The sequence below is a fragment of the Pseudorasbora parva genome, chromosome 6 (assembly GCF_024679245.1).
Source record: "Pseudorasbora parva isolate DD20220531a chromosome 6, ASM2467924v1, whole genome shotgun sequence".
In the NCBI taxonomy this organism is placed as follows: domain Eukaryota; kingdom Metazoa; phylum Chordata; class Actinopteri; order Cypriniformes; family Gobionidae; genus Pseudorasbora; species Pseudorasbora parva.
Genome location: NC_090177.1, coordinates 685513 through 708006, shown reverse-complemented (window position 1 = coordinate 708006; position 22494 = coordinate 685513). Strand labels below are relative to the sequence as shown.

General features: G+C 41.5%; 3 protein-coding genes across 3 annotated transcripts; all 3 read right to left on the bottom strand.

The window, feature by feature from the left end:
• Positions 1-7036: 7036 nt before the first annotated feature.
• On the bottom strand, positions 7037-8095 carry LOC137078266 (uncharacterized). Its single transcript, XM_067445425.1, has 3 exons — positions 8008-8095; positions 7880-7938; positions 7037-7595 (listed from the first exon to the last, which is right to left on the bottom strand). The coding sequence occupies exons 1-3, from the start codon at positions 8063-8065 to the stop codon at positions 7161-7163; spliced, it is 552 nt and encodes a 183-aa protein (XP_067301526.1). The 5' UTR covers positions 8066-8095; the 3' UTR covers positions 7037-7160.
• Positions 8096-13634: 5539 nt separating this feature from the next.
• On the bottom strand, positions 13635-14771 carry LOC137079132 (sericin-2-like). The gene has a single exon (XM_067447096.1). The coding sequence runs from the start codon at positions 14754-14756 to the stop codon at positions 13635-13637; it is 1122 nt and encodes a 373-aa protein (XP_067303197.1). The 5' UTR covers positions 14757-14771.
• Positions 14772-20387: 5616 nt separating this feature from the next.
• On the bottom strand, positions 20388-21619 carry LOC137078255 (sericin-2-like). Its single transcript, XM_067445408.1, has one exon. It carries the CDS (start codon positions 21602-21604, stop codon positions 20528-20530), a length of 1077 nt encoding a protein of 358 aa, XP_067301509.1. The 5' UTR covers positions 21605-21619; the 3' UTR covers positions 20388-20527.
• Between the last annotated feature and the right edge of the window lie 875 nt (positions 21620-22494).

Below are 22494 nucleotides of genomic sequence, written 5' to 3'. Positions count from 1 at the left end.
CCAGGTGTGACAATGCTGTATGCAGGGCTGTAGTGATAGCATCTTCAGTAGACCTGTTGGTTCTGTAGGCATACTGCTGTTGGTCGAAGGTATCCTGGAGGCTGGTTTTGATGTGCTGCTGGACCAGCTTTTCAAAACACTTCATAATAATTGGGGTAAGTGCAACTGGACGGTAGTCGTTAATATCACTAATAACTGTTTTCTTTGGTACTGGGACAACTGTAGTTGTCTTCAGGCAAGATGGGATGGTGGCTGTTGACAGGGACAGGTTGAAGATCTTTGTGAAGACTGCACAGAGCTGGTCTGCGCATTCTCTGAGCACTCTTCCCGTCACTCCATCCGGTCCCGCCGCCTTCCTAGTGTTAACACCCCTGAGCATACTCCTCACCCTGTGTTCCTGTATTATGAACGGGGGTGCATGTCCGTTGGGAACCGGTATGGGGGGTGTGAACGTCTGTGTTGCATTAATTTCAAAGCGGGCAAAGAAATAGTTGAGTTGTTCTGCCAACAAGGCATTAGCATCAGTAGTTTTGTTATTGGTGTTTTTGAAGTTTGTGAGATGTTGGATACCCTGCCATTGTCGACGTGGGTCCTTGTGGTTGAAGTGGTCCTCAATCTCTCTTTTGTACTCTGCTTTTGCACTCCTGATAGCTCTTTTAAGGTTTGATCTAGCTGCACTATAGAGGGCTTTGTCTCCTGACCTAAAAGCAGCATTACGGTCTTTTAAGAGAGATCTAACCTCTCTATTCATCCAGGGCTTCTGGTTGGAATAAAAACGGATGTCGACACAGTTCTTAATATAGCAGAGTACAGTTGATGTAAACACCTCCAAATCCCGATTGTCAAAGATGTCCGAGTTGGTTCTTTCGAAACAGTCTTGTAGCTGGGAAGAGGCTCCTTCTGGACATTTTTTCACAGTCTTGATGGCGGTGGGCACTTTCCTTCTTAAAGGGGAGTATGCTGGGATTAAAAACACAGAAAGGTGGTCTGACTGGCCCAAGTGTGGCAGTGGAATTGCCCTGTAGCCTCTCTTAACATTTGTATACGCCTTATCCAATGTGTTTCCCCCCCTCTTTGCACACTTGATGTGTTGATGGAGTTTAGGAAGAACTGTATTCAAGTCTGCATGATTAAAATCCCCTGCTATGATATGAACAGCATCAGGATGAATAGTCTGATTTGCATTTATAGCGTGCAGCAAGTGGCTTTGAGCCGTGTTTGCGTTTGCATCTGGTGGAATGTAAAAAACTGTAACCATAACAGCGGTAAACTCTCGAGGCAGATAAAAAGGCCTGCATTTGACAGTTAAGTACTCCAAATCAGGAGAACAAAGACTGTCTATGATGTTAGAATTCGTGCACCAGTCATTGTGTATGTAACAACAGAGCCCGCCACCCTTGGTCTTACCAGAATCTATATTCCTGTCCTGGCGGAATGCTGTTCTACCAGTTAGCTCCACAGCAGCATTAGGTACGAGCAGATTTAACCATGTTTCTGTTATCAACAAGATGCAGCAGTCCTTCATGTTGTTGTTTGTGGCAATTTGCAGTAATAATTCATCCATTTTGTTGGCAAGCGATCTGGCGTTAGTGAGAAATATACTAGGAAGAGGTGGTTTGTGCGGCTGTTCCCTTAGCCGAACTAGTAGGCCCGACCTGCATCCACGCTTTTGCTTTCTGTGTCTTCTCCGCCTTCGTCGCTTGATAGAGCCGATAATAGTCCATGTAGAGCCGGGTGTCCTGGCCATCTCTTCTGGTATGTAATGTGACTCCAGGAATTCGCTTGTAATTACTTGATTACATTGAAAACCTATGTTTAAGATGTCCAACCGACTGTAACTGTGATTCGCCTGAGTGTTTTTAACAATTACGAATGGTAGAGCATGAAGCCGCTGCGTCTGTGCGCGCCGCCATCTACCGCCATTCTCTGATTGCATCGCGAGGAGGGGAAGATGGAGGAGTGAGGAGGCTTCCTGAGGAGTCATGAGCGAGGATACACAGGTGGATCCTCTGCGGAAGTGTTTTATCGACTAAATGTGACGGAAGGATTAATTCATCATTAACTGACACCGCTTTAAAGTGACGTCAAAGAGAGCGAGGATATATCATTTCACTTGATTCAATTACTCCATCCTCGCGTCTTTTCCTCACATCCTTCCCTCGCATCCTGAAGGGGTGGAGCTAAGGAAGGAGGAAAGGAATCTAGGAAAGGAAACGAGGATGCACAAATAAGATTTGGGAAGCACTCCTGCCTCCAGCACTAGTCAGCCACCGCACACACATACTCCCAGTTGTCCATCTTTTAATAAATATTACCAATTATTATTAACAATGAATTCCAGTTATTAACTGCTTTTTATTTGCTGTATAGTATTAGTTTCTATTAGTTTCGTTCTTTTTCTTGTGCTTTGATATAATTCTGCAACTGTCAGGTGTTGTTATTTGACACACATTTGAGATGTGGGGGAGGGGAATTAATCCTTGCGTCACGTTTAGTCGATAAAACACTTCCGCAGAGGATCCACCTGTGTATCCTCGCTCATGACTCCTCAGGAAGCCTCCTCACTCCTCCATCCTCCCCTCCTCGCGATGCAATCAGAGAATTGAGATCTCCTACAAGATGGCTGAGCTCCATCGGTTTCTGTGTCATAGGACGGAGGAGCGAGGAAACGTGGAGGGATATTGAGAAGCACTCACTATGTATGTGTACTAGTATGTGTAGGAGTATGAGTAAACTAAACTCATACTCAAAATGAGTTACATGAGTATGTAAAGGAGTATGAGTAAACTAAATTTGTAAAATCATCAAATCAACATGTATGCTTGACCCTATACCGACTAGGCTATTAAAAGAGATGCTTCCAGAGGTCATAGATACTCTGCTTATTATTATTAACTCATCCTTGACATTATGATGATGATGATGATGATGATGATGGTATACACTTTATTGTCAGACAAGTCTGAAATTTTTCTTGCACAACAGTATCTTAACATCGACATACACTTAATCCACCATCTCCATACTGTGAATTTTTACCTTAGTGATTTTTTCAACTCTAAGGTAGCCTGATACACGAAAGAGTGTTACAGCCTCACTTTGTTAAATCTAGGGACTCTATACCTCCAATTTGATGGTAACAATTCAAATTCTTTATGTAGGACATGCTTAGGGTCAGAAACCATAGTATTAGCCAGCCTTAACAAGTTTTTATAATAAGCTGAATCATAAAGCTTCTCAAGGGGCTGACCCACAATTTTTGAACAGATTTTTATCTGATTAAACAACTTTGTTTTTGACTTAACTGACAGACTCCTATACCAGATAGAGTTGCAATATTGCAATATACTCATTATAACAGACCTAAAGAACAGCAGAAAAATCAGTTTTCTTACTCCAAATGACCTAAGACGACGAAGAAAATAAATTCTCTGCTTTGTTCTTTTACAGAGAGAGTCAATATGATCTTTCCAGGATAACATCTCATCAATCATAACTCTTAATACTTATATTCTTTAACCTGTCTGATTTCTTCATTATGGATAAAAACAGGCATTAATTGAGTGTCAGATGTTGGACAAAATATAGTCTCCTCCGTTTTACTCGTATTAATGACAAGGGCATTATTCTCGCACCACTCTATCATTTTAGTCACACCCTGTTGATGAAAATCAGGACTGTCACAGTTATTCAACACAGATATTAAAACAGTATCATCAGAATACTTTAACAAATACTGATTTAACATGTCCGTACGACAGTCATCTGTATACAAGGTAAAAAGTACGGCTGAACTTACACAGCCTTGTGGTACTCCGACATTAGTTGTGATAGCAGATGACATTGTTTTATTTACTTTAACTCTTTGAACTCTGTTAGTGAGAAAAGATATATACCAGAGAATTAGGTATGGATTTACACTCAACTGTACAAGTTTTGACACCAGTATGTCAACCTGTATAGTGTTGAAGGCAGATGAAAAATCTATAAATACAGTTCTTACAGTTGTTTTCGGTTTATCTAAATGTTTAGAGATGATATGCACTACAGCAGCCACTGCATCTTCAGTACTACAGCCTTTCTTATAGGCAAATTGCCAGGGATCTAATTTAACTTTAACCATCAGAACTAAATGCTGGAGCAATATTCTTTCTAGACATTTTCCAATCACTGAGGTAAGGGCTATTGGTCTATAATCTTTATATTCTCTTGGACAAGACATTTTAGGTAATGGTTTTATGCAAGCGGTTTTCCATATCACAGGCACAGTCAGTGTGTCTACTGAGGTTTGAAATACTGGTTGCCACACCGGAGCCAACTCATGTGCAAAATTCTTCAGCAGACCTGCACTACATCCATCTGGACCAGCTGCTTTTTTTGTATTAATAGACAAAAACATTTTTCTAACTTCCTCAACCTCAATAACAATTCTGTCCAATAATGCTGGAATTGTATCTCTTATGTCCTCACTATTGTCATATTTATCTTCAAATCTGGTAAAAAAGCTGTTCAATTCATTCCCAAAACAAAGTTCATTATCAGTTACAATTAATTTGTTTGAGGAGACCAATCCAGTCATTGATTTCATAATATCCCAAACCTTTTTAGTATTACTAGTCTTAAAGGCTTCCTCCAAACGCCTCTTATGAACTTCTTTTGTTTCCTTTAATTTAGTTTTTAACTCTCTTTCTGTTTGTTTAAGTGCGCTGATATCCTTATTCTTAAAAGCTAATTTCCTTAAATTAATAACTTCTTTAATATCCTTGGTCACATATGACTTATTATTTGGATACACTTTAATTTTTTTAGTAGGTATGACCAGCTACACACAGAAGTTAATATAGTCGTTTAACACTGTAGTTCTTTCATCGAGTGAGCCATTCTCAAAAATGTCCCAATTTGTCCAGTCGAAACAAGCTTTCAGTTGTTGCACACTTTCATTCGACCACAGTCTAATCACTTTCTTTTCTGGTTTGCTTTTTTTAAGTTTGGTCTTGTACACAGGAATCATATGTATCACATTGTGGTCAGAGTTTAAAATTGGTGGCATACTCTTTGACACATAAGCATCCTATACATTCACAAAGCACTTATCAAGGATATTATTATGTCTTGTTTGAGTCTTTACATACTGTTCAAATCCCGGCAAAAAAGTCTCCAATTTGCACTGGTTTAAATCACCTAGCACAATCACGGGTGCATCTGAATAGTGTAGCTGTAGTTCGTGAATATAATCCACTATCAGGCTTGGCTGCCTGAGATGGTTTACCGCTGGGCGGAACATATACCACGAAGAACAAAATACAACCAAATTCTCTTGGCAGATAAAAAGGTCTTAAAGTCATGCCGAGAATTTCAACGTTAGAGTCACATATTTTATATTTTATTGAATACGCTCGGCCCCATTTATCGTTTATATACACACAGATGCCACCTCCTTTGCTTTTACCCGAGATTTTGTCTCTATCAGTGCGAACTAATGTGAATCCAGGAACCTCAAAAAGTGAGTCAGGCATTGTAGACTGCAGCCAACTTTCTGTGAAGCAGAGCAAAGATGCTTCACGAAATTCATTACAGTACCTTGTGTGCGATCTTATCATATCCACTTTGTTACTCAGAGAACGCAGATTACTGAAGACAATAGATGGCAGCGGTGGCCGAGTAAATCTCCTTCGCAGTCGAGTCCGAATTCCACCTCTTCTTCCTCTTTTCTTTCGTTTCGTTCTTATCAGCTCGCGTGGAATATTCTCTAGCAAATCTTTGAATTGGCCTGTTAACATCCCTTGAGTAGTCTTTAAGTTTAACTCCAGCAACGTCTCCCGGCTGTACGTGCGTGCTGACGGCATTGTGACGCCGCATAATGAGGTTCCACATGCAGTTGGTAATTGCATCCCCAAACATAGTCCACAGAGGCCAATTATCCCCAGAATACAGATCAAGAGTGCATTTTCCCGTGCCTTCATCTTTCCACTTTTACAAGTCCTCAACCAAACACCGGACAGTGAACATTTAAACAAAACAAACAAGTCATAAACATAGGATAGTGAAGCGCAGTGCGCCGCTGAACAGCGCACCGGAAGTTGATAGGATATGTACCGAAAACTTTTAAGGTGGCTATAATTACACCACTTATTAAAAAAATGCAACCTGATCCTAAGGAATTAGTCAATTACAGGCCAATCTCAAATCTACCGTTTCTGTTAAAAACACTAGAAAAGGCAGTGTCTTCACAATTATGTTCCTTTTTAGAAAGAAAGAGTATATGTGAGAATTTCCAGTCAGGATTTAGACCGTATCATAGTACTGAGACTGCTCTAATTAGAGTTACAAATGATTTACTCTTATCATCTGATCGTGGTTGTATCTCTCCACTAGTGTTATCTTAGCATTGTATACAACACTATCGATCACAGCACTCTTTTGAATAGACTCTAAAATTATGTTGGCGTTAGTGGAACTGCTTTGGCATGGTATAAATCGTACTTATCTGACCGTTATCAGTTTGTAGCAGTAAATGAAGAGATGTCACACCGATCACAAGTCCAGTAAGGAGTACCCCAAGGCTCAGTGTTAGGACCGCTGCTCTTCACTGATCCCTGTTTACATCAGAAAGTGGTCCTTGTGGAAGACAGCATGTAGTCGTTTCCCTGCTACTAATGTTTCTGACTGTGGAGTCACCCACTATCAGAACCCTGGGCTCAGCTGCTCTCTGAGCAGAGTGCCGCTGCTTTCCTAATGTAGAAAACACAGATTACCTGTGGATCCATTGGCAATTAAATTGCTTTTCAGAGATAGAAAATTAGAAACCTCCTCTCTGGTCTTAAGAGCAATGAGAGTCATGGTAAAGAGTTGACTTATGTTGGACAATCTAGGCCTTCTTTCTGCTTCAGAGATCACAAGCAATTTTCTGTCATAGTCTAAGACATTAAAGTAGGACGAAGCAGTGTTGACAGGACTTTAGTGCAAGATTTGTTGAGCAAAACCAGAGCTCAAGACTGGCCACCTGTTACCCACATTAAAATAATTACAAAACCGCTCCAACACAACATTTTATTTTGTTACACAAAACCTTGGATCGTGTTAATAATTAAGAAACAGCCAAAATAGAACCGTCAGCATCATCCTTAATACAAGTGGTGGTATATAAACCAGGGGAAAACCTAACCAGACCACTCATCATCATCATGGTCATCATCTTCATTATCACCACTGAAGGTGGGGTTGACAGAACCAGATCCATCATCATCATCGCGTATGGTGGTGTTGACAGAACCCTCAGCATTATTCTGGGTTAAGGTGGCGTTGACAGAACCAGATCCCTCAGCATTATTCTGGGTTAAGGTGGCGTTGACAGAACCAGATCCCTCAGCATTATTCTGGGTTAAGGTGGTGTTGACAGAACCAGATCCCTCAGCATCATCCTGGGTTAAGGTGGTGTTGACAGAACCAGATCCCTCAGCATTATCCTGGGTTAAGGTGGCGTTGACAGAACCAGATCCCTCAGCATCATCCTGGGTGAGGGTGGAGTTGACAGAACCGGATCCCTGAGAATTATTCTGGGTTAAGGTGGAGTTGACAGAACCAGATCCCTCAGTATTATTCTGGGTTAAGGTGGCGTTGACAGAACCAGATCCCTCAGCATCATCCTGGGTGAGGGTGGAGTTGACAGAACCGGATCCCTCAGCATTATTCTGGGTTAAGGGCGAGTTGACAGAACCGGATCCCTCAGAATTATTCTGGGTTAAGGTGGAGTTGACAGAACCAGATCCCTCAGCTAACACCAAAAGTAACAATAACCATGTGAATGGGTTATTAAACTCATACTCTTTAACACAACAACAGAACATTAGATTAAGAAACACAAAGAGGTCTACAAACTTTTTCCAGCATTACTCCAGGAAGGATCCAAGGATACAGCTTCAATTGGGGAGCTGAAAACTGGAAAACACAGATATTAAACAAAAACAAATAATACAATTTACGTTAAACAAACAAAAAATAACTCACCATGCCACACCAACTGGTGATAAAGAACCATTAAACCGGTAACTTTAATCAAGCCCATTGTATAACACAACCCAAGCCACTAAGAAAGCAAATGCCAGCAAAATGTCCAAACCAACCAAGTCTTTTAAAGCCAAACAGAACACCATTTGTACCACCTGGAGGACTCGTTAACTCATTATTGGAGCAAATCAGCTAATTAATGAGATCAATAATTAATCAATCACTCAGCATTGAAGCTGATGTTATATCCCATTGAACTGAAGTTTCAATGTTCATCTCTTGTGATTCATTGAGCTCTACTGAATGAAAACCCAACACACACACAGACACACACACAGACACACACAGACACACACACAGACACACACACACACACACACACACACACACACACACACACACACACACACACACACACACACACACACACAGAGTATTATTCCACATCAACTGGTAAAAAAGCACCAAATAAATGAATTATATCAGTTTTTCGTCCAGACAGATCCAGCATTTTGGGAGCCTGAAACCACTATTTTTAAAAACCCAGAATGGATAAATCTGAAAATTACACCGTTGTGTTTTCATGTGTACAGCCAATCCATACAAACACAAACAACTCTATGATATTTAAATATTTAAAAAAAAAAACATTTAAAACAACCCAAACTCACCTATATACATATAGAATGCTGCTTTTGCTGCATAGTTCACAATTTTGTAAATGAAATTAAATAAATAAATCAACTCCATAGTGGATTCCAAGTGATCAAGGACTCATGATGTTCCAGTTCAGTCCATTGCAAATGTTCCATCAGAAGTGGGTCTGGGTCTGCTTAGTACAGTAGAGTTTCATTCATCCTTGAAAATGTATATTAAATGTGAAATATCATCTATAAACACTATGTCTGCGGACTGCTTATCTGGCGGCGCTCAATAATTGGGAAGAGGCCTGTCTTTATGTGTTTGGCTCCTGTTCACTTCTGGAAGGCTCTAGGACCACCACACTTGCACTCCTGTCTACGTCTCAGTGCCCCCTATCAGAATCCAGAGTTTCGAGAAGATCTGAAATACATGTTTTTCAGACACAAAAAATATATAAGGGGTATGGGTTTTTTGGGGTGACAATTTTGAGTTTTTCTGATCTTCTTAAATCTCTGGATTCCCATAGGTGGCACGGAAGCGTACACTGGAGCGCAAGTCTGGTGGCCCTACAGCCCTCAGGAGCGGAAACACAAAGGCATCCCATTTCCAATTTATGCAGTGGCACCCAAATAAGGGGCCCATGGACACTGCTTTTTCTATGCAAATTAAGAACTCATATTACTCAAAAGTTAGATGAATGTGTGCGGTTGAGTTTGCCTAGTACAGCAGAGGTGTTTTAATCCATGAAAATGTATATTAAATGTGAAATATCATCTTTAAACAATGTGTCCGCGGACCGGTTATCTGGCGGCGCTCAATAATTGGGAAGAGGCATGTCTTTATGTTTTTGGCTCCTGTTCAGCTCTGGAAGGCTCTAGGGCCACCACACGTGCACTACTGTCTACGCCTCAGTGCCCCCTATCAGAATCTAGAGTTTCAAGAAGATCTGAGATACATGTTTTTCCAACCCAAAAAATTTATAAGGGGTACCCCTTTGGGTTTTTTGGGGTGACAATTCTGTGTTTCTCTGATCTTCTCGAATCTCTGGATTCCCATAGGGGGCCTCTCTCATCACACTAGGTGAAGTAAACTAGGTACTGCACACTATATAAAGTACACTAGGTAGTACACCCTAGGTGAAGCAAACTAGGTAGTGCACACTAGTGTAAGTACACTAGGTAGTGCACACTTGGTGAAGTACACTAGATAGTGCACACTAGATGAAGTAAACTAGGTAGTGCACACTAGATGAAGTAAACTAGGTAGTGCACACAAGGTGAAGTGCACTAGGTAGTGCACACTATGTGAAGTACACTAGGTAATGAACACTAGGTGAAGTACACTAGGTAGTGGACATTAGGTGAAGTACACTAGGTAGTTATGTTTATTTACAGGTAGTGCACACTAGGTGAAGTACACTAGGTAGTTAAGGTTAGTTATCCTCTATAATCCCGCCTCTTGAGTGATACCCAGAAATTTTGAATATTGTGATCTAATATGTTTTCTGACCTGTAAGGTTGCCAGAATAATAATCATACACGGTGTGTTAATAGGCCAGAGGAGAACTGGCACCCCGACTGAGTCTGGTTTCTCTTAAGGTTTATTTTTCTCTATCATGCCCTGATGGAGTTTTGGTTACGCAGTAACAGCTGCGTGGCCTGAGCGCGGGGATCTGGTGGTGGAACTCGTTGGGCGGCGCGGTTCCACAATTTGCCTCCGTGAGATGCTTTAACAACACTTCCATGACTGAGGAGGAGCAGCTGCCTGGAAAGACACCAAGGGAAGGGGAAAAAAGTTTAAAAAAATGACAGACACGGCCAAAATTAATTTGGGCGGGTTTGCTTGTCGGTGTTTCCTCCCAAATCTGCCCGCATTCTCCACCAGTATTACGGGGTGAGGAATCACGCATCAGAAGCGCATTGCAATAGTCAAGTCTAGAAATGAGCAGGGCTTGGACAAGAAGCTGTGTTGCATGCTATGTAAGGAACAGTCTGATCTTCCTGATGTTGTGCAACACAAACCTGCATGACCGAGCTGTCTTTGAGATGTGGTTTTTGAAGGACAGCTGGTAAAATCGTGTTGTATGGTCAGATTAGCAGGGAAGACGAGCAGCTCAGTCTTTGCTAAATTGAGCTGCAGGTGATGTTTTTTCATCCATGCCGAGATGTCCGCCAGACAGCTTGAGATTCGTGCAGCTACTGTCGGATCATCTGGTTCCAAGGAGAGGTAGAGCTTGTGTGTCATCAGCATAACAATGATATGAGAGGCTGTGTGCCTGAATAATGGGTCCCAGTGATGTAGTGTAAATGGAGAAGAGGAGAGGTCCAAGCAGTGAGCCCTGAGGAACCCCCGTGGTCAGTTGATGTGTTTTTTGGATACCTCTCCTCTCCAGACAACCTTAAAAAAAGCTACCTGTGAGATAGGACTCAAACCAGTGGAGTGGAGTCCCTGTGATGCCCAGTGATGAGAGGGTGGATAGGAGAATCTGATGATTCACAGTGTCAAAGGCAGCAGACAGATCAAGGAGGATGAGGACTGATGATTTGGATGCAGCTTTAGCCAGCCGCAGGGCTTCAGTAACTGACAATAATGCCGTCTCAGCTGAGTGGCCCTTTTTGAAACCTGACTGGTTTATGTCCAGTTGATTAGACTGTGAGAGGAAAGATGAGACCTGGAGACTTTAAAACAACTCTTTCTAGTGTTTTCGCTATGAATGGTAGGAGAGAAACAGGTCTGTAGGTCAAGTGACATCAATGGAATGGCTGTTGAATGTGTCTCCAGTTTCAAGTTCCTTGAATTTGGCCTAAACAGAATGAGAACATGGATCCATCATGCCTTGTTACCACTGTGCAGGCTGGTGGTGGTGGTGTAATGGTGTGTAGGATGTTTTCTTGGCACACTTCAGGCCCCTTACTGCCAATTGGGCATCGTTTAAATGCCACGGTCTACCTGAGCATTGTTTCTGACCATGTCCATCCCTTTATGACCACCATGTACCCATCCTCTGGTGGCTACTTCCAGCAGGATAATGCACCATGTCACAAAGCTCCAATCATTTCAAATTGGTTTCTTGAACATGACAATGAGTTGACTGAACTAAAATGGCCGCCACAGTCACCAGATCTCAACCCAATAGAGCATCTTTTGGATGTGGTGGAACGGGAGCTTCGTGCCCTGGATATGCATCCCACAAATCTCCATCAACTGCAAGATGCTCTCCTATCAATATGGGCCAACATTTCTAAAGAATGCTTTCAGCAGCTTGTTGATCAATGCCACGTAGAATTAAGGCAGTTCTGAAGGTGAAAGGGGTCAAACACAGTATTAGTGTGTGTTCTTAATAGTCCTTCAGGTGAGTGTATTTAGCCTACCTGGTTATGGTCTGGTCTCCTATTGTTGCAGGCTTTGAAGCATGTCAAAATCTAATCAAAACAAAAAACAAAACAAAAAGAGAAAAACACTTTTCTGCTAATTTTTTCTTTTTAAAAACCCCTCTCAAACAAAAACTATTTAAAGGCGCTCGGTTCAGTGTTGCCGAGTCTGGAACTGGCCTATTTTTACACTGTTGATGTGGATTGCTACTTGGTAGCCTATAGTCCACAGGTTTAAGTAAGCAATATTACAAATATAACAATGCCATTCTGTACAATACTGTTTTTTTTCCAATAGTGTCAGGAAAAACCACAGCAGCACTGTAGAAGCTGATTATACGCTATCGAAATTGACAAATTCTCCGACAGCTAAAAGATATGGTTTTTACAATCACAAACAACTGCTTAGAATAGATCTACGCTCCAAAACTTTGAAGCAGAAACATTGTGTAAGTTAAGAGAAAGCAGAGAAAAACTCACTCGCACCTGCATTACTCTCAGCAAACTCAGAGAGAGGTTACAACGCATTGCAGATTTTAGTACACAAATAAACAAAACCTGAAACATTTTCTTCTGAAGTCAAAAACCTTTAAATAGAACGTCATGAATGTGTTGTGTCATCTAGCAACAACCTACACATCCCAGGATAAATGCTTCAGATAAAATCAAAAGGGCTACAGTCGCAAACTATTATTTGAACAGAAAAGCAAACACTGCATAGGCATGGAATACTGTATAAATAACCAATTAAAATTCTGAATGGATATGTCACCTTAAAAAAAAAAAAAAGTGTGGAAAGGTCACTCCCTTAATCACTAAAAAGTTAACCTCAATTCAACACAACCTTACAATATTCCACTGTGGCCAATGAAGCCGTCTGCACAATGAATCTCATCTAGCCTACATTTTGTTATAAATTAGTTTAGATCAAGATTTGAGAGTGGATTCAACTTAAATGTATTTGCTTGGCTAGTCAGTAAAACAAAAATATCCCAAATGATAAATTTGCAGTATTGAGCAATGCAGCCATTGGAAATAAACATTATGCTCTCAAAACAGTTGATATACCATTCTAGAAAATATGATTCTAGACGTGCCGTTGTCACACTGAAACCCTTTAAATACTTGAAGTAATGAACACCTGTATCATATGAGAAGTCACTTGGTTTGATGTAAGATTAGAAACCTAAAGAAATGGATGAAAACAAATCTTTAGCGCCACAAAACGCATGTAACAAATGTTGGACAAACCAGTCCTTCTTTCTGCTTTAGATATTGCTAGCAATGTCCTGTCATAGTCTAAGAAATTAAAGTAAGAAGCAGTGTTGACAGAACTTTAGTGCAAGAATTGTTGGGCAAGACCCAACCTCAAGACAGGGCACCCGTTACCCACATGCCAATAGCATTACAAACTAACCCAAGAGTCTGTAAAGAGCTTATTCTACAAGCAAAGTAGGGTTAACAAACCAACACATTCAGAAATATAAAATTTATTTTGTTACACAAAATCTTGGATCATGCAAACAGTTAAGAAACAGCCAAAATATAACCATCAGCCAGACCCCTCATTATCCAGGATGAAGAACCGGATCCCCCCCGAGCCGGCTGACAGAATCAGATCCCCTCAGCATTATTCTGGGTTAAGGTGGAGTTGACAGAACCAGATCCCTCTGCATTATTCTGGGTTAAGGTGGAGTTGACAGAACCGGCTCCCTCAGCATTATTCTGGGTTAAGGTGGAGTTGACAGAACCGGATCCCTCAGCATTATTCTGGGTTAAGGTGGAGTTGACAGAACCAGATCCCTCAGCATCATCCTGGGTGAGGGTGGAGTTGACAGAACCGGATCCCTCAGCATTATTCTGGGTTAAGGTGGAGTTGACAGAACCAGATCCCTCAGCATTATTCTTGGTTAAGGTGGAGTTGACAGAACCGGATCCCTCAGCATTATTCTGGGTTAAGGTGGAGTTGACAGAACCAGATCCCTCAGAATCATCCTGGATGAGGGTGGAGTTGACAGAACCGGATCCCTCAGCATTATTCTGGGTTAAGGTGGAGTTGACAGAACTGGATCCCTCAGTATTATTCTGGGTTAAGGTGGCGTTGACAGAACCAGATCCCTCAGCATCATCCTGGGTGAGGGTGGAGTTGACAGAACCGGATCCCTCAGCATTATTCTGGGTTAAGGTGGAGTTGACAGAACCAGATCCCTCAGCATTATTCTTGGTTAAGGTGGCGTTGACAGAACCGGATCCCTCGGTATTATTCTGGGTTAAGGTGGCGTTGACAGAACCAGATCCCTCAGCATCATCCTGGGTGAGGGTGGAGTTGACAGAACCGGATCCCTCAGCATTATTCTGGGTTAAGGTGGAGTTGACAGAACCAGATCCCTCAGCATTATTCTTGGTTAAGGTGGAGTTGACAGAACCGGATCCCTCGGTATTATTCTGGGTTAAGGTGGCGTTGACAGAACCAGATCCCTCAGCATCATCCTGGGTGAGGGTGGAGTTGACAGAATCGGATCCCTCAGCATTATTCTGGGTTAAGGGCGAGTTGACAGAACCGGATCCCTCAGTATTATTCTGGGTTAAGGTGGAGCTGACAGAACCAGATCCCTCAGCATTATTCTGGGTTAAGGTGGCGTTGACAGAACCAGATCCCTCAGCTAACACCAAAAGTAACAAGAACCATGCAAATGGGTTATTAAACTCATACTCTTTAACACAACAACAGAACATTAGATTAAGAAACACAAAGAGGTCTACAAACTTTTTCCAGCATTACTCCAGGAAGGATCCAAGGATACCGCTTCAATTGGGGAGCTGAAAACTGGAAAACACAGATATTAAACAAAAACAAATAATACAATTTACGTTAAGCAAACAAAAAAATAACTCACCATGACACACCAACTGGTGATAAAGAACCATTAAAACGGTAACTTTAATCAAGCCCATTGTATAACACAACCCAAACCACTAAGAAAGCAAATGCCAGCAAAATGTCCGAACCAACCAAGTCTTTTAAAGCCAAACAGAACACCATTTGTACCACCTGGAGGACTCGTTAACTCATTATTGGAGCAAATCAGCTAATTAATGAGATCAATAATTAATCAATCACTCAGCATTGAAGCTGATGTTATATCCCATAGAACTGAAGTTTCAATGTTCATCTCTTGTGATTCATTGAGCTCTACTGAATGAAAACCCAACACACACACAGACACACACACAGACACACACACACACACACACACACACACACACACACACACACACACACACACACACACACACACACACACACACACACACACAGAGTATTATTCCACATCAACTGGTAAAAAAGCACCAAATAAATGAATTATATCAGTTTTTCGTCCAGACAGATCCAGCATTTTGGGAGCCTGAAACCACTATTTTTAAAAACCCAGAATGGATAAATCTGAAAATTACACCGTTGTGTTTTCATGTGTACAGCCAATCCATACAAACACAAACAACTCTATGATATTTAAATATTTAAAAAAAAAAAACATTTAAAACAACCCAAACTCACCTATATACATATAGAATGCTGCTTTTGCTGCATAGTGCACAATTTTGTAAATGAAATTAAATAAATAAATCAACTCCATAGTGGATTCCAAGTGATCAAGGACTCATGATGTTCCAGTTCAGTCCATTGCAAATGTTCCATCAGAAGTGGGTCTGGGTCTGCTTAGTACAGTAGAGTTTCATTCATCCTTGAAAATGTATATTAAATGTGAAATATCATCTATAAACACTATGTCTGCGGACTGATTATCTGGCGGCGCTCAATAATTGGGAAGAGGCCTGTCTTTATGTGTTTGGCTCCCGTTCACTTCTGGAAGGCTCTAGGACCACCACACTTGCACTCCTGTCTACGTTTCAGTGCCCCCTATCAGAATCCAGAGTTTCGAGAAGATCTGAAATACATGTTTTTCAGACACAAAAAATATATAAGGGGTATGGGTTTTTTGGGGTGACAATTTTGAGTTTTTCTGATCTTCTTAAATCTCTGGATTCCCATAGGTGGCACGGAAGCGTACACTGGAGCGCAAGTCTGGTGGCCCTACAGCCCTCAGGAGCGGAAACACAAACGCATCCCATTTCCAATTTATGCAGTGGCACCCAAATAAGGGGCCCATGGACACTGCTTTTTCTATGCAAATGAAGAACTCATATTACTCAAAAGTTAGATGAATGTGTGCGGTTGAGTTTGCCTAGTACAGCAGAGGTGTTTTAATCCATGAAAATGTATATTAAATGTGAAATATCATCTTTAAACAATGTGTCCGCGGACCGGTTATCTGGCGGCGCTCAATAATTGGGAAGAGGCATGTCTTTATGTTTTTGGCTCCTGTTCAGCTCTGGAAGGCTCTAGGGCCACCACACTTGCACTACGGTCAGTGCCCCCTATCAAAATCTAGAGTTTCAAGAAGATCTGAGATACATGTTTTTCCAACCCAAAAAATTTATAAGGGGTACCCCTTTGGGTTTTTTGGGGTGACAATTCTGTGTTTCTCTGATCTTCTCGAATCTCTGGATTCCCATAGGGGGCCTCTCTCATCACACTAGGTGAAGTAAACTAGGTACTGCACACTATATAAAGTACACTAGGTAGTACACCCTAGGTGAAGCAAACTAGGTAGTGCACACTAGTGTAAGTACACTAGGTAGTGCACACTTGGTGAAGTACACTAGATAGTGCACACTAGATGAAGTAAACTAGGTAGTGCACACTAGATGAAGTAAACTAGGTAGTGCACACAAGGTGAAGTGCACTAGGTAGTGCACACTATGTGAAGTACACTAGGTAATGAACACTAGGTGAAGTACACTAGGTAGTGGACATTAGGTGAAGTACACTAGGTAGTTATGTTTATTTACAGGTAGTGCACACTAGGTGAAGTACACTAGGTAGTTAAGGTTAGTTATCCTCTATAATCCCGCCTCTTGAGTGATACCCAGAAATTTTGAATATTGTGATCTAATATGTTTTCTGACCTGTAAGGTTGCCAGAATAATAATCATACACGGTGTGTTAATAGGCCAGAGGAGAACTGGCACCCCGACTGAGTCTGGTTTCTCTTAAGGTTTATTTTTCTCTATCATGCCCTGATGGAGTTTTGGTTACGCAGTAACAGCTGCGTGGCCTGAGCGCGGGGATCTGGTGGTGGAACTCGTTGGGCGGCGCGGTTCCACAATTTGCCTCCGTGAGATGCTTTAACAACACTTCCATGACTGAGGAGGAGCAGCTGCCTGGAAAGACACCAAGGGAAGGGGAAAAAAGTTTTAAAAAATGACAGACACGGCCAAAATTAATTTGGGCGGGTTTGCTTGTCGGTGTTTCCTCCCAAATCTGCCCGCATTCTCCACCAGTATTACGGGGTGAGGAATCACGCATCAGAAGCGCATTGCAATAGTCAAGTCTAGAAATGAGCAGGGCTTGGACAAGAAGCTGTGTTGCATGCTATGTAAGGAACAGTCTGATCTTCCTGATGTTGTGCAACACAAACCTGCATGACCGAGCTGTCTTTGAGATGTGGTTTTTGAAGGACAGCTGGTAAAATCGTGTTGTATGGTCAGATTAGCAGGGAAGACGAGCAGCTCAGTCTTTGCTAAATTGAGCTGCAGGTGATGTTTTTTCATCCATGCCGAGATGTCCGCCAGACAGCTTGAGATTCGTGCAGCTACTGTCGGATCATCTGGTTCCAAGGAGAGGTAGAGCTTGTGTGTCATCAGCATAACAATGATATGAGAGGCTGTGTGCCTGAATAATGGGTCCCAGTGATGTAGTGTAAATGGAGAAGAGGAGAGGTCCAAGCAGTGAGCCCTGAGGAACCCCCGTGGTCAGTTGATGTGTTTTTTGGATACCTCTCCTCTCCAGACAACCTTAAAAAAAGCTACCTGTGAGATAGGACTCAAACCAGTGGAGTGGAGTCCCTGTGATGCCCAGTGATGAGAGGGTGGATAGGAGAATCTGATGATTCACAGTGTCAAAGGCAGCAGACAGATCAAGGAGGATGAGGACTGATGATTTGGATGCAGCTTTAGCCAGCCGCAGGGCTTCAGTAACTGACAATAATGCCGTCTCAGCTGAGTGGCCCTTTTTGAAACCTGACTGGTTTATGTCCAGTTGATTAGACTGTGAGAGGAAAGATGAGACCTGGAGACTTTAAAACAACTCTTTCTAGTGTTTTCGCTATGAATGGTAGGAGAGAAACAGGTCTGTAGGTCAAGTGACATCAATGGAATGGCTGTTGAATGTGTCTCCAGTTTCAAGTTCCTTGAATTTGGCCTAAACAGAATGAGAACATGGATCCATCATGCCTTGTTACCACTGTGCAGGCTGGTGGTGGTGGTGTAATGGTGTGTAGGATGTTTTCTTGGCACACTTCAGGCCCCTTACTGCCAATTGGGCATCGTTTAAATGCCACGGTCTACCTGAGCATTGTTTCTGACCATGTCCATCCCTTTATGACCACCATGTACCCATCCTCTGGTGGCTACTTCCAGCAGGATAATGCACCATGTCACAAAGCTCCAATCATTTCAAATTGGTTTCTTGAACATGACAATGAGTTGACTGAACTAAAATGGCCGCCACAGTCACCAGATCTCAACCCAATAGAGCATCTTTTGGATGTGGTGGAACGGGAGCTTCGTGCCCTGGATATGCATCCCACAAATCTCCATCAACTGCAAGATGCTCTCCTATCAATATGGGCCAACATTTCTAAAGAATGCTTTCAGCAGCTTGTTGATCAATGCCACGTAGAATTAAGGCAGTTCTGAAGGTGAAAGGGGTCAAACACAGTATTAGTGTGTGTTCTTAATAGTCCTTCAGGTGAGTGTATTTAGCCTACCTGGTTATGGTCTGGTCTCCTATTGTTGCAGGCTTTGAAGCATGTCAAAATCTAATCAAAACAAAAAACAAAACAAAAAGAGAAAAACACTTTTCTGCTAATTTTTTCTTTTTAAAAACCCCTCTCAAACAAAAACTATTTAAAGGCGCTCGGTTCAGTGTTGCCGAGTCTGGAACTGGCCTATTTTTACACTGTTGATGTGGATTGCTACTTGGTAGCCTATAGTCCACAGGTTTAAGTAAGCAATATTACAAATATAACAATGCCATTCTGTACAATACTGTTTTTTTTCCAATAGTGTCAGGAAAAACCACAGCAGCACTGTAGAAGCTGATTATACGCTATCGAAATTGACAAATTCTCCGACAGCTAAAAGATATGGTTTTTACAATCACAAACAACTGCTTAGAATAGATCTACGCTCCAAAACTTTGAAGCAGAAACATTGTGTAAGTTAAGAGAAAGCAGAGAAAAACTCACTCGCACCTGCATTACTCTCAGCAAACTCAGAGAGAGGTTACAACGCATTGCAGATTTTAGTACACAAATAAACAAAACCTGAAACATTTTCTTCTGAAGTCAAAAACCTTTAAATAGAACGTCATGAATGTGTTGTGTCATCTAGCAACAACCTACACATCCCAGGATAAATGCTTCAGATAAAATCAAAAGGGCTACAGTCGCAAACTATTATTTGAACAGAAAAGCAAACACTGCATAGGCATGGAATACTGTATAAATAACCAATTAAAATTCTGAATGGATATGTCACCTTAAAAAAAAAAAAAAGTGTGGAAAGGTCACTCCCTTAATCACTAAAAAGTTAACCTCAATTCAACACAACCTTACAATATTCCACTGTGGCCAATGAAGCCGTCTGCACAATGAATCTCATCTAGCCTACATTTTGTTATAAATTAGTTTAGATCAAGATTTGAGAGTGGATTCAACTTAAATGTATTTGCTTGGCTAGTCAGTAAAACAAAAATATCCCAAATGATAAATTTGCAGTATTGAGCAATGCAGCCATTGGAAATAAACATTATGCTCTCAAAACAGTTGATATACCATTCTAGAAAATATGATTCTAGACGTGCCGTTGTCACACTGAAACCCTTTAAATACTTGAAGTAATGAACACCTGTATCATATGAGAAGTCACTTGGTTTGATGTAAGATTAGAAACCTAAAGAAATGGATGAAAACAAATCTTTAGCGCCACAAAACGCATGTAACAAATGTTGGACAAACCAGTCCTTCTTTCTGCTTTAGATATTGCTAGCAATGTCCTGTCATAGTCTAAGAAATTAAAGTAAGAAGCAGTGTTGACAGAACTTTAGTGCAAGAATTGTTGGGCAAGACCCAACCTCAAGACAGGGCACCCGTTACCCACATGCTAATAGCATTACAAACTAACCCAAGAGTCTGTAAAGAGCTTATTCTACAAGCAAAGTAGGGTTAACAAACCAACACATTCAGAAATATAAAATTTATTTTGTTACACAAAATCTTGGATCATGCAAACAGTTAAGAAACAGCCAAAATATAACCATCAGCCAGACCCCTCATTATCCAGGATGAAGAACCGGATCCCCCCCGAGCCGGCTGACAGAATCAGATCCCCTCAGCATTATTCTGGGTTAAGGTGGAGTTGACAGAACCAGATCCCTCTGCATTATTCTGGGTTAAGGTGGAGTTGACAGAACCGGCTCCCTCAGCATTATTCTGGGTTAAGGTGGAGTTGACAGAACCGGATCCCTCAGCATTATTCTGGGTTAAGGTGGAGTTGACAGAACCAGATCCCTCAGCATCATCCTGGGTGAGGGTGGAGTTGACAGAACCGGATCCCTCAGCATTATTCTGGGTTAAGGTGGAGTTGACAGAACCAGATCCCTCAGCATTATTCTTGGTTAAGGTGGAGTTGACAGAACCGGATCCCTCAGCATTATTCTGGGTTAAGGTGGAGTTGACAGAACCAGATCCCTCAGAATCATCCTGGATGAGGGTGGAGTTGACAGAACCGGATCCCTCAGCATTATTCTGGGTTAAGGTGGAGTTGACAGAACTGGATCCCTCAGCATCATCCTGGGTGAGGGTGGAGTTGACAGAACCGGATCCCTCAGCATTATTCTGGGTTAAGGTGGAGTTGACAGAACCAGATCCCTCAGCATTATTCTTGGTTAAGGTGGCGTTGACAGAACCGGATCCCTCGGTATTATTCTGGGTTAAGGTGGCGTTGACAGAACCAGATCCCTCAGCATCATCCTGGGTGAGGGTGGAGTTGACAGAACCGGATCCCTCAGCATTATTCTGGGTTAAGGTGGAGTTGACAGAACCAGATCCCTCAGCATTATTCTTGGTTAAGGTGGAGTTGACAGAACCGGATCCCTCGGTATTATTCTGGGTTAAGGTGGCGTTGACAGAACCAGATCCCTCAGCATCATCCTGGGTGAGGGTGGAGTTGACAGAATCGGATCCCTCAGCATTATTCTGGGTTAAGGGCGAGTTGACAGAACCGGATCCCTCAGTATTATTCTGGGTTAAGGTGGAGCTGACAGAACCAGATCCCTCAGCATTATTCTGGGTTAAGGTGGCGTTGACAGAACCAGATCCCTCAGCTAACACCAAAAGTAACAAGAACCATGCAAATGGGTTATTAAACTCATACTCTTTAACACAACAACAGAACATTAGATTAAGAAACACAAAGAGGTCTACAAACTTTTTCCAGCATTACTCCAGGAAGGATCCAAGGATACCGCTTCAATTGGGGAGCTGAAAACTGGAAAACACAGATATTAAACAAAAACAAATAATACAATTTACGTTAAGCAAACAAAAAAATAACTCACCATGACACACCAACTGGTGATAAAGAACCATTAAAACGGTAACTTTAATCAAGCCCATTGTATAACACAACCCAAACCACTAAGAAAGCAAATGCCAGCAAAATGTCCGAACCAACCAAGTCTTTTAAAGCCAAACAGAACACCATTTGTACCACCTGGAGGACTCGTTAACTCATTATTGGAGCAAATCAGCTAATTAATGAGATCAATAATTAATCAATCACTCAGCATTGAAGCTGATGTTATATCCCATAGAACTGAAGTTTCAATGTTCATCTCTTGTGATTCATTGAGCTCTACTGAATGAAAACCCAACACACACACAGACACACACACACACACACACACACACACACACACACACACACACACACACACACACACACACACACACACACACACACACACACACAGAGTATTATTCCACATCAACTGGTAAAAAAGCACCAAATAAATGAATTATATCAGTTTTTCGTCCAGACAGATCCAGCATTTTGGGAGCCTGAAACCACTATTTTTAAAAACCCAGAATGGATAAATCTGAAAATTACACCGTTGTGTTTTCATGTGTACAGCCAATCCATACAAACACAAACAACTCTATGATATTTAAATATTTAAAAAAAAAAAACATTTAAAACAACCCAAACTCACCTATATACATATAGAATGCTGCTTTTGCTGCATAGTGCACAATTTTGTAAATGAAATTAAATAAATAAATCAACT

What these genes read in the sequence shown, in the direction of transcription:
- LOC137078255 (XM_067445408.1), bottom strand. Translation starts at nt 21,604, where the DNA reads ATGTTCTGTTGTTGTGTTAAAGAGTATGAGTTTAATAACCCATTTGCA.
- LOC137078266 (XM_067445425.1), bottom strand. Translation starts at nt 8,065, where the DNA reads ATGGGCTTGATTAAAGTTACCGGTTTAATGGTTCTTTATCACCAGTTG. An exon ending in TCACCAGTTGGTGTGGCATG is followed by an intron (nt 7,939 to 8,007) that starts GTGAGTTATTTT and finishes TGTGTTTTCCAG; the next exon opens with TTTTCAGCTCCCCAATTGAA. An exon ending in CCTGGAGTAATGCTGGAAAA is followed by an intron (nt 7,596 to 7,879) that starts AGTTTGTAGACC and finishes ACCCAGAATAAT; the next exon opens with ACTGAGGGATCTGGTTCTGT.
- LOC137079132 (XM_067447096.1), bottom strand. Translation starts at nt 14,756, where the DNA reads ATGTTCTGTTGTTGTGTTAAAGAGTATGAGTTTAATAACCCATTTGCA.